This window comes from Condylura cristata, unplaced genomic scaffold (genome assembly GCF_000260355.1).
Source record: "Condylura cristata isolate star-nosed mole 26May11 unplaced genomic scaffold, ConCri1.0 scaffold00014, whole genome shotgun sequence".
NCBI classification, from domain to species: Eukaryota; Metazoa; Chordata; class Mammalia; order Eulipotyphla; family Talpidae; genus Condylura; species Condylura cristata.
Window position 1 is genome coordinate 50,196,138 of NW_004567115.1, and position 12,667 is coordinate 50,208,804.

The 12,667-nt window shown below is 43.3% G+C and overlaps 1 protein-coding gene across 1 annotated transcript in view; it reads left to right on the plus strand.

The window, feature by feature from the left end:
• TENM3 (teneurin transmembrane protein 3) overlaps positions 1 to 12,667 on the plus strand; it is a 554,583-nt gene that overhangs the window by 502,940 nt on the left and 38,976 nt on the right. Inside the window, exons 21-24 of the mRNA XM_012724797.1 lie at positions 2,934 to 3,183; positions 3,874 to 3,894; positions 10,856 to 11,088; positions 12,179 to 12,333. Of these exons, the coding sequence (XP_012580251.1) occupies positions 2,934 to 3,183; positions 3,874 to 3,894; positions 10,856 to 11,088; positions 12,179 to 12,333 (659 nt within the window). The remainder of the gene's footprint in view (positions 1 to 2,933; positions 3,184 to 3,873; positions 3,895 to 10,855; positions 11,089 to 12,178; positions 12,334 to 12,667) is intronic.

Sequence of the window (12,667 nt, forward strand, 5' to 3'; positions counted from 1 at the left end):
TATATATTGCCTTGTTTTTTTCCCAAGTATAAATGAAGAATTTGGTGATGTGAAATTGACTCCAAAATGAAAACAAAAACATGAACCCACAAACAAAATGTAACCCTCCACCCCCCAGTTAGTAGAAAATAGCCTGTGTGTTTGTGTGTGAGAAGATCCTGCAGTTGGATACCACTCCCTTAGTGTTCCTCAGTGGACGTTGGCTAGGAGAACACTAATTTGTTGACTAGACTATTTGGTTTGCCAAACAATGAGTGTCACAAGGTTTGACATATCGCTATATTCTTTGAGAAATTTTTTACAAACAGGGGCTCTCTGGATGCTCTTGGTCATTATGAGGCTATAGGGTAAGTCCGCACACGTAAACCCAGCATTCCTCCCAAAAGGTTATCAGGCAGTAGAAGCTCAAGCAGACCGTCTGCTCTAAGGGGCCATACCTGTGTAACCCGATGATACCAGATTCACCACGGCATTCACATGGGTCAGGAAACCGACAGATTCTCTGGATATGTGCCTAGAGTGAAAATGAACACACACTGCCAGGAAAATATATCATTACCTTTTTTATACATATATTTTAGAGATTTATTTATATATGCTTATAGAACAGGCCAGAGGTGTGGTGGGTGAGAGGATTCACCAGAGACAGTGTGGCAAACAGAACAGGCAAATATACTGAAACACACTGGTGAGGGTCACAGCGGGCAGGTTAGGAGAGGTCTGCTGCACCATGTGGGTCACCTCTGGGGCTGGGGATGGAACTCGTGCTGCAGTGGCTTCTGAGAATGTCATAGTGTGGACCTTTAACCCATTGTACCACCAGGGAGATCCCTGTAGTTACCTTTTTTAAGATATCAGGTCAAATAGGGAAGCTGAACTACCCAAAAGGTTGGTCTCCAATGTTATGAGGTATAAACTATGTTGTTGTTGTTTTTTTCTTACGTGAGGTAGCCTAATTCACAAAGTGAAATTATTGCAATTTCAAATCTTATCCAAGAACAGGTTGACAGGTAGTGGCTTTTCAAAGTGACAGGCGTCTAATTGAATAAACAAAGTGATTTGTAATCCTGACAAGGTGGATGAGCTATGAAAATATATTAAGAGGGAAGAGAAGGTAAAAATGTAGACAGTGACAGGTGTTTGTGTAGACATCCTGAAACATGGAAATAAATATTCTGATGTTCATCTTTCTATTCTGTCATAATAGAGGAGAATCATGAAGGACCAATCGTTCAAAGTAATGACGGAATAAATCAGGAGCAGTAGGCTGACTTGTAGGATTCTTCTGATGAAAATTACAGAACTAGCTTTTACAGGAAATTATAGTCCCATAATTGTCAAATAACGTAATCACAGAAGAAGGCTCTTAGGGATCATTAAGGTATTCTTTGAATATTCAAGGCAAAATTTACTTCATCTGTTGTTATGATCTATCCTTATTTAGATTATTTTTAAAAAACTTGAATAAACCTTTTAGTTTTTCTGATTTCCTTATGTAAATGTGCTGTGATTATTACATCACCCAAATAGCAGAGTGTTAAAAACGCAATCATAGAACCCACCTAAAATGGGCTGTTCTATAAGGGGAACATAATTATTCCGCTCTCTTCCTCACTAAAATTATCCCAAAGTGGGCGGAAAACCTACTTTCTCAAGTTTCCTGTTTGTACCTTCATAGGGTTGCTTCTTTTAATAGTCGATCTGCTTATAAAGGTGTAAGCATTGGCCTGAAGAACAGCTTTAGAAGAAGTGTTGAATATACTGCTCTAAAGTCAGAGTGCAGGTGGTCGTACAGACAGCAGCACGATGTGACGTGTCGCAAACAGGCGTGAAGCTGCAGCAGTTCATTGTCCACACTTGACGAAAATGGAACCACCGGTCTGTAGATGATAATGGCAAGGAACAAAGTCCGATGTGCTGTCTAACTCCGCAAATAGTGACTAGTCACTTGGAATTTTTTCCTCAGATTTCCCTGAAAAAAAGAGCACACTGGCATTTGCCTTCTTGAAATTATTAGCACCTTCATGCCGAGAACTGTGTTCACTTTAAAAAGTTGCCTTTCCGCAATAGTTTTGTTGCTTTTGAAATTTTGAATAACTGCTAGTCTGTATTGTCATATATCAGATGAGACAGTTAACACTTAGGCAAACTTGTTATTCCCTAAAGAACATTACATAGAACCTAGTTCTCAAATTGGGTTGCATGAAAGGATCACCTGGAGAGTTTTTAAAAACTTCAGTGTCCATGCTCACCCCACCAGCGCAGACTCTCAGGATCCAACCATCCATTATTATTTTTTTTTTAAGTGTCTCCTTATTTATTTGTAAAGATTTACTTATTCATACGGAACTGGGTTACAAGCCAGAGGTGTAGAGGCAGTGAGAGGCTTCACCAGAGACAGAGTGGGGAGCAGAACAGGAAGATGGACAAGGACACTGCTGAGGGGAGCAGCGGGCGGGTCAGGAGAGGTCTGCCTCGCCCTGTGGATCCTCTGGGGTGGGATCAAATTGGCACTGAAGTGGCTGAGGCTAGCTTGCATGCTGCATCCTAATCCGTTGCACCACCAGGAAGGGCCACAATCCATTAATTTTGAAACTCCCAGGCAGTTCCTGGGAGTCCCCTGTGTAGCCTAGTTTTAAGTACCACTGACATTGAGAATTTGGGGTTTTAATTTTCCTTGCTAGCCCTTTGTTTCATGATCCACCAAACTCTCTTTAAGCCCATAACAGACAGCATTTGGGGCTATCTATCGTAAGTAATGTGTCATATCCTATTTTACACTCCATCACTGAATGGCGTTCTTTCCACTCGAACTTGAATATGGATGTTTTCCCAGTCCAGGTCAAAAAGGCACCGGATTCTAGTTACGTGAGAGTGTTTCTTTTCCTCTTTACACTACATATCACAAGGAAAATGCTCTTTCCTCCTCTCAGGGATCCTGTACAAGGGAAACGGGGAGAATCAGTTCATCTCCCAGCAGCCGCCCGTCGTCAGCAGCATCATGGGTAACGGGCGCAGGCGCAGCATCTCCTGCCCAAGTTGCAACGGCCAGGCCGACGGTAACAAACTCCTGGCCCCGGTCGCCTTGGCTTGCGGCATTGATGGCAGCCTGTACGTCGGGGACTTCAACTACGTTCGGCGCATATTCCCTTCCGGAAACGTGACCAGCGTTTTAGAGCTAAGGTATGTCTTTCCTGGCTTTGGGTTGTCATCAAAGCTAATCATGCCTTTATTTCAAACACCTTGAATTGAAGGGAATGTCCTCCTCTGTAATTACACATACCTTCCCACTGTTTAAAATTCTCCCTAAAAAAAAGTTAGATTCTTGCGAAAGCTAATGGAAACACCACACACATATGTGGTACTGTAAGTGTATAAAAGATTATCCGGTTATCACATGTAGAAAATGTCTCACTGATTCTAGTGAATTCTCAGTGTTCTGATAGAATAAGTCCCTTTCGCCATCTTAGAATAACCTTGTAATATATGTCGTATTCTTTCCTTTCACAGAGGTTGAAATTGAGGGCAAAAAAATGTTTTCCAGCAATAATAGGGCATAATAGTCAACAAATTCAGGTTATAACTTTCAGCCAGAGTGTTGATCTTCAGTTTGAGTTATCCTATTAGCTATAATAATGCCAATAGTTAACGTAATAAATTGTTCTCTTTATATTGCTCCTTTAAGCATTATTGTCAAAAATAATCCTATTGTATAAATTATTTGGTAAGTCTTGGCCTGCAAAATTTATTTCCAGTGTTATTTCTGCTCATGTTGGCTATTTTCCATATCAGTGAAATCTCAGTATTCAACTCCTATTTAAAGACCTTTTCTAACTTGCTTTCTTTTTCACCTTTTTATCTGCTTCCACCAAGAAATAAAGATTTTAGACATAGGTAAGCATTATGCGTAAAGATTATGGTATATTTTCAAATGTCCTCTTTACATTTCCATGTGACTTTCTGACATTGTTTTCTAAGAACATTCCATCATGAGAGAGGAAGCACAGTATCACAGGACATCAAAAGAAGCAAACTGTTTAAATGAGCTATTACTATGCAATAACTTGTAAATTTTATTATGCAACATCATTTGAAAAATAGTTTCCAGTTGATTAAAAATTAATTGTATTAGAAAAAAAAATTATAATGAACGTATTTGCCTAACAAAAAATAGTTCCATATTCCAATTACTGACTCGCATAAACTGAACCACATGGAACAGAACAAACTTCAAAGCACTGTAGGAAAACTTAAGGAGATTTTAGTTTGACCATTAGCCTGGTCATATCCTGATTTGTTGGGCTCAAAGCCTGTTCAATTTGAGGGACTTCAATTCTTTAAGAGAAAAGACCTACAAATGTTTTACTTCCGCAAGTTTTTAAATGCATTAAGGTCATGTGAAGATGCTGTCCACACTCTCCCTGGCCTAGAGCTAACGCTTTTCAAGTGCCTGGTCAATCCCTCACCACCTACAATATCTGCCTAAGTTGAGAGAGTTATAAGACTTGAGTTTCAAAAAATGATGTTTTCATGACATGACTATTTTTGAAGAAGACTTTCTGCAAAGCTAGGGATGAATATAGGTGAGGCAGAGATGTCAGCTCCAGAAGTGTTCATCTTCTAAGTGCTCTGTACAGTTAGCCAGCACATTGAGTAGAAGCTTAAGCATGGACACTTTCAGCTGAAAAACTTTTCTCTGGACAGCAGAGTTGGGGGTGGGGGATGTTGAGTGCAAGAGAAACAATATGTTTTAAATAAAGCTAGAAGAAAAGCAAAAGCAAGCTGTGTCAACATACTACATCTCATCTGGCCGTTCGAATATCTGATGAAATGGCTTCAGATAGAAAATGAACGATGTTTTAGTGACATCCTTGAGATGAAAGCCACCATAACCCATTTAAGCTGTCATGTAGAGATTAACAACTGGGAAAACCGGAGTTCTCCTGAAAGTGGCATGGCTGTGGCATGTCCACGTGACCAGGCCTGGTCCCATAACCTCTTCCCAGAATCCCCTGTTCATCTACTCTCAGATCAGTCACATGCTAAGATGAAAACTATCTCCAGACGATTAATCATGCAAAGCTCGGTGATGCAAAAACACGGGAGAATCTCAAAAAGTTTCTGGCCTGGCTTTCTTGGTAACTGGAAAAAGTAGGAAAGGCCAGGAGGTGTGTGTCGTGACTCACGACAAGGCCAGAGGTGACCCAGAGCCAACTACCCAAGCAGCTACCTGAGGACAGGCTGCTGGTGCCACTGGCATGTGCAGCTAGGTATTTGAGATACCTTCTTATAGATGCACACAACAGTTCCTCAGGGTCACAGAGGAGGGGAGTAAGGCTCAAGGCGGCTATGTGTCTCCCCACCATCCATAATAAGAGTGGAGACCACTCTGAGCAGTGTGTTCTTTGCCTTCTGCACACACCAGTTTTCTCTTGCATCCAGAGGGCCAGGTTTCTGTGGGGTCAGTCCCTGGCTATGCAGAAAGTCAGATTTATTTCAAACCATCGTCCAAATTACATAGGACTCTAATTTCTCTATAGTAAAAACTATAGTCTCTCTCTGGAAAAAATCTGTTAGGCTAGAGCTACATTAATATCAACACTACTTTGTAATCTGAGCTCGTGATGTGCTCCTGGTGTTTGCTGGTGATACTCAATGTCATTCTTCTCTCATGACTCTTTCGCCTCCCTCCTCCATGTTACGTGGCTAAATTTGGATCCCATTTCTTGTATGTGCCCTGCATGTAAAATATACTGGGTTTTATATTGATGTCCCTTATTATTAACTCTGTTAAGTGGCCACTTAGTTTGTGCTAGTAGGTACTGTCACTAGGGTGGCATGAGACGAACAAAGCATGTGAGCTCGGAACTCACCGGCAAATGACATGGGACAAACCAAATAATATGACTAGTGTTGTTCTGTGGCACTTGATCACCCCTATGGTGCTTGATCACCCCTATGACTTAAGCTTTTGTTGGGTAAATTCTTTGGAAGGAGATCGCTGCAAGATGGCAGGGTAGTGAGAAAAGTTGACAGGATCAATGTTGGACCTAAAGTCTAGAAATGCAGTCTACTTAAGAGGAACAGAGGTAGCCCAGAGAACACAGGAGGAGCACCAGTACCAAGTCTGAGAAGCAGGAATCACCTGTGTGCGGTGGGGAGTCAGGTGGCTGACAGTGGAGACAGAGGCAGGGAGGCCGCTGAGGGAGAGGCTGAGGACCTCGCGTGCCCTGAGGGATCGCTCTGCCATGCTTCCCATTGTGGGCGAACCTTCCCTGGTCGGAACCATGGTTCCCTCTGGAACCATGGTCCAGTGCCGTGGGGATGCACTAGAAGGCTACTGCAGTAGAGCCGGTGATTCTGTGTGTGCCTCAGTCTGTGGCAGGCTGGGGAGGAAATTAACCACTGATGCAGAAGCAGGCAGGACACACCACTGGGGTGAATGACAGACAAGAGGAGGGGCCAGAGGTCTGGAGCCCAGGTTTTTAAGTGGATGAGAAGATCACTGACAGTTAGGGACTATGTTTGCTTGATAATTAGTTATTCAAAATTGACTTAACAAGACCAAGAGAGGTCAGCTCATGGGAGCGTCTTCGTTAAGCATAAAAATTGCAATTCTTTTTTCATGCCTCTTCCTGTCTGTCAATCTTTATCCACCTCTTGGGCTTCTTATAGGACCCTGTCTTGCTTTCTGTGCAGCTGCACTCCCTTGGCTAACATAGAAGTTGTTAGAGGAATCGATGATAAAGAAAAAGAGAAGCTGAAAAGTACGTCTAAATCTACAGAAATGAACAATATTGGCATTTGTTGACAATCCAATCAAATACAAAATGTCATGCTTCATATATTATCAGCAGTATCATTAATTGAACTAATGGGGGATATAATTGATAAGATGTTAAATGACAAAATAATAGCATCTTGTTATGCCATATTACTACCAGGATACTATGTCAAATAAAAGGCATAAATAGTACTCAGCCAACATATTAATTTTTTTAACATAACTGGAAGCTTCTGGAATGTTTAAAAATGTTTCTCATAGAGATCCTAAACATTTCCCCCTATGATGTTGGTAACATTAGTTTGCCAACAAACCCTTTTTGAAAATAGTAGATTTTAGCCCATCCCTGTTCCATTTCTTTAAACTTCCAAAATACTGGAATTTAAATTAATTAATACTAGCCAAGGGGCATTAAACATGGAAGAGTAAAAGTTAACTTTTGAATTTTATATTACCAATTAAAGGACCAAAGAAAGTGTCAATCACAGGTCTGTGAATTTGAGTCACTTAAAGAGTAGGGGAAAAAAAATTGTGAAGATTCTTTACTTCTTAGATTAAAACCTAAACGCCAAGCAGGCACAGAAATCCAGTATTCCAAAGCCCTGTTGGCAATAATCCAAAGCCTCGATTGCCTAGAAAATAGGTGACTTAACTTTTATACCTTAAATGTAATTTCTGTTCTTCAAATGCTCCATGTTCCTCGGGTTACGACATAATTTTCAACAGATAAGATTAAAGTGCTAGTAACATCTCCTCTGGAGCATGTTCCTGTATCTCTTTAGCCTAAGAAAGTTGAGTTAGGACCAAAGAAACGAGCCATCTGGTCTCCACTACGTAAACGAGACCACAGAGAAGATGCCTAACCCTGGGAAGATCTAGCAGATTCAGGAAGAGGCACAAATGAAGGCACAGTGTACAAAGAGCGTCTTCCCTGGAGCTCGGCCTCATCGGTTCTGCTGTTAGCCCCAATCTTGCTGTTATTTTGAACTTTTCTGAAGTGAAACTCTCAATCCCCTAAGAATTGAGTTGCTCCTGCTGAAAGGTTCCCCCAAACCCTACATTTTGGGAGCCCCTCTTTGCACTACCACCCACCTCGAGTGCCGCTTGCAGGAAGCTCAGAGCAAGTTCCCGCTGACCTGTCACAAAACTCGCTCAGGTGGCGACCTTGTGCCAGTCCCAGAAGCACAAGATGCTTCTCTGACACCTGGAGATTTCCACACTCACTCTTTTGACCTTCTGGCCTCTGGGACTTGCCCCTCTTCTCATCGAGAGGCTGAGATCTAAGAACCAGCTCTAATTTGCCTGGCGAGGCTGCACCACAGGGAGGTGTCCTCGACCCTGTCTGTGTGGAATTTCTCCCAAACGAGTTCTGTCACCTCATCCACACACACCACATCCGTGCTTTTGGACAAATTCTCCAGTGGTGTCCAAAACTAGAGCCCTCGTTGGCAGACAATTTTAAAGCGCTGACAGGTGTGGCTTTGGGTTTCTGTGTCCCCAGGGAGGGAGAAGCTACAGACAGGAAGCAGGAAATAGGAGCTCTGCTTTGGGCCTTTGCTTACTCACCACTAGGATAAAACAGATGCGAATAAACGCAACACTTGGGACTTGAATGGCCTTGACTTATGCACTGAGAAAACCTGTGTCCTGCAGGCAGGGTCCACCTACGAGGTGGACAAAACTCTTAGGCTCGTTGCCAGTATGAGGGGCGCCGTGAAAAACTGTGCATGATCCATTTGCCTTCGGCATCATTCTTCTGGCAGCTATTCACGGGGTGTTTTGGGAAGGGTCTGGGTTGTTTTAATAGTTAGGTTGCCATGTCCCAGCAGGATTAAGGAAATAAATCTGAACCCAAGGATAAGGACCTTTTTTTTTATTATCACCATTTTCAGAAAGGAAGTCATCTTTTACGTAGTTAACTATAGTGAATACACTCCTGCACTGAACAGTCACACTCCTGCAAAACGTAAAAGTGACACCGGAGAGATCTAATGTTTATTGGACAAGGGATGTGTGCAGGCAGGTCCTGAGGGTTCTATGCCCTGCAGCCACGTGGCTCACACATCCCTTCCGCATCCTGAGTCATATGTGTTCTTACGGCTCACCAAAGGCACGGGGATCGAGGAGTTGCCCACAGTCACACAGGGCATGAGGGATGAAGCTGGCCCTCTGCACCAGAGTCACCCCTGTAAATACACAACTGACAACATAAAGTGTGTGTGTGTGTGTGTGTGTGTGCACATCCATAAGCGATGAATCACAGCTGGAAACAGCTGGGGAGCTAGGAAGGACTGGCGAAGACTTTCCGAAGTCATGACTTTCAACTAGAACTCTGCCTCTAACTAGCCATCCGCCCTCTGTCAATATCGAATTGTTTATTGAGGAACAGACCTCTGTAAGGCTGTTCTGAATAGTCTGTTGATATGTAACTTTGCACTTCCAGACAGCGTAATAAAGCGCCATATTCGGGAACATGGTCTGCCTTGCTCCATTTAAAAGTTCAGGCTTCCGTTCATGATGATGAGCTGGCGACCCTCCGCAGGCTGGGTGTGCTTACTGCAGTCCTGGAGCGTGTTCATTCCACATCGTTGGTTCTTAGCATCACTTTGTGCCCTTTCACCTGTGTTTGCTCCCTCGAGATCCTTGCTCTGGGCTGACTCTTGTCATCAAAAGATATTTGACACTAAGAAAGAGACCCCAAAACTGAAGGGATTCAGGCTTTCATGGTCTTGGCATCTCTTTCTGCATCATGGTTGTGAAAGCTGGGAGAGGTCCCCGAAGGGTCCTACACCTCCACAGGTCACCTCTGTCCCCTCCACCATGGTGAGAAGCCCTAGTGGAAACAAACTATTCTTTGGCCAGGAGAGGTAGAGCACATCTGCTCACCTCTTCGGAGGGCGTGCACAGCACAGTGAGAATTCACCTTCACACCTAAACCAGTAACTGGGCCATTTCCATATAGTTAGATTCATACTCCAGATTCTAGAATTCACATGAGTGGCAACAAGTGTATAATTATCCATGTGCGCATGGGGGTGTGGGAGGGGGTGGCTGGTTGATTCCTATAGTTCACTTCTTTGTGAACCACCTTATCGTTTAAACTTTGATTTCTTTTTCAGAAGTGATATTTGCATGTATATAGTTGTGTACAATAGTAGAGTGTTTATAAGGAAATCAAGTTTTTCATTCCACCACAGGCCATCATTTGTTCTCTCCCTGATAATGTTGGTCTTATTTTTTTTCCATTTCCCATGTTGAGGGATGGGACAGAAGATGTTTTACATTCGCATTACTTTATATTTATGGAAGCGAGGCACTACCTTTTATGAACAAATGTCTATAGCTCACCAAATTCAGAGGCAGGTTTGAGAGCAGCCTCATGGACAAACTAGAAATAGAACCAGTGGTCTATTGTGATGCACAGCGTTAGGCCACCAGCCAGCACAGAGCCAGCCCTTGAGTAGCGCATGGCAGTAGGCTATTAAACATGGTTGTGTTATAGCCCATCACTGGGACAGTCACTGCCGCATCAGGTTGCCTTTCTGGATTGTGATAAATGACACCCATGCTACATTTTTTCAGGAACCAGTGTTGGCTGGATTTGGCTTTGTAGAAGGAGGAGCTTTCCTATGACAAGGTGGAAGTGAAAGCAGCTGTGTGTTGTACCTGCTTCACGGGAGACTCTAGAGGGTAGAGACACCTCCTTGAACAAGCCTTTGCTTGTTGCTCAGGTGCAACTTACTAATGATCTCATCAAACCAAAGAGATGTAGAAGCATCTGCTGCTTTGTTTTGGGTTAGCAGCATATCTGCCTTCTAACGGTACTTACTTTGAAGAGGACAGTTAGTAAATCGTTCATCCTCAGCTCAGGACAGAGGAACAGGGACAAACCCAAGGTGGCCACCAAGGAACCCTTCTCTCCAGGCTTTCTGACTCCTCTGTCCACATTCCGGTCTTTGATGGCGGATTTCCATTTATAAGCAAGTGTCCCATGATCTTTTTTTTTATTTTGCTTCCACTCTCTTGATGTTGTAAGCGCTCTCGTGATGTCTGTATGATCTGTCTTTACAGCAGCAACCCAGCCCACAGATACTACCTTGCAACTGACCCAGTCACGGGCGATCTGTATGTTTCCGACACAAACACCCGCAGGATTTATCGCCCAAAGTCACTTACGGGTGCAAAGGACTTAACCAAAAACGCCGAAGTGATTGCGGGCACAGGGGAGCAGTGCCTTCCGTTTGATGAAGCCAGGTGCGGGGACGGCGGGAAGGCAGTGGAAGCAACGCTCATGAGTCCCAAAGGTACTTGCATTTATCAATTTGAGCATTTCTTTGTATTAAAAACGAGAGCGAGAGAAACAATCAAGTTAGTGCCTAATTCTGTTCATGCTGAGTCTGACGTTCTACCCTCCACCATGTTCTGGAAAAGCTTTTTCACATCCTGTGTTTTAAAAAGCCATTTAGCATGAAGCTGCTAGAATCCTAACTTGGTTTTACAGTAAATATTAGGTGTTCTGCATGTCTTATTGTCATACCTTTTTTTTTTTTTTCCTTCCCTTTTCCAAGAATAAAGCGACTCCCCTCTATGGGATTCAGGTCACATTCTGTTCAACTTCAAGGAAGCGTCCAAATTCCTTCATTGTCCTGGAATTTCTTTGTCATGAATGAGTCCCAGGCCTCTTTAAAAACCATCACTAAGCAACCCTATTAGCCTTCACCCAGTTTGGAGCCATTAAACTTTTGTTTCTATGCTGTGGGAAGAAATACTTGCTGGGAGGAATTTCTAGAGGTAACAAGGGCTAAAATTCTGTGATAAAGGTCTGTAGCTGTTACGCCAGTCAGGGCTGACTCAGTGTTCGTGTGCTGGCCTTTCACCGCCCTGCTTTCTCGGGTGAGGGCTTGCTTTCTCATGACAGCTAGTAAGTATTATGTGAACAAGGGCTAGGAAGAAAGTATCCGTTGTACTGAATTATTCATAATAGAGATTTCATTGTCACAAGGTCAACAAAACTTGGCTTAGTTCTGGTATTTGTTAGAATATAGCCCCTCGAAGTTCAATGTAACAGAATTTGACCTGTTTCTATCACTTAGAGACAAGAACATTATAGACATATTAGCATCTCACTCTTGGAACAAGGCACTGACGGTGCGATTCAGATACCACAGGGCGGATCTTTGAAACGTGACTTCTTCCTTTCCATGTTGCATTTACTTGTATGGGACATGCCTCCGTTGGGGAATTGGTTGAGGTGTCTGCCATCTGCAGTCCTACCCACTGCCCCTCACCCGCCCTTCTCAGAGGAGTCGAACTCTGAGTTTAATGACAAGGTTAACAGCTGAATCAAAGTAGTCATTTTTGAAAAATGCTAACACTCTCTCCCCTTGGCTACAGGAATGGCGATTGATAAGAACGGACTAATCTACTTTGTGGATGGCACCATGATCAGGAAAGTCGATCAGAATGGAATCATATCAACTCTCTTGGGCTCCAACGACCTGACCTCAGCCCGACCTTTAACCTGTGACACCAGCATGCACATCAGTCAGGTAGCTGGCAGCCCCAGCGGGCTCTCTTGTTTCCTCACAGTGACTCCATTGCCCTGTTTGAGGGTGTGCTGCTGCCACCTTCACCTGCGTGACTCACCTGTGCTCATGTGCAGGGGTAGCTGTTGATGAAGCTGCTCTATCGAGATGAATGGTAGGAGTTGATAAAACCATATTTCTCCTACCATTCTGCTTTTGATGATTCAAGGAGATACCAAATGATTATCACAAGGAGATGTGAATCACGTGTCATAAAATAGCTGTTAGCAGCGTGCAGCCATTCCAAACAAAGCGACACAGCTTAAGTCTAACCTTTCAATTGCAGCTGCTCCTTCCC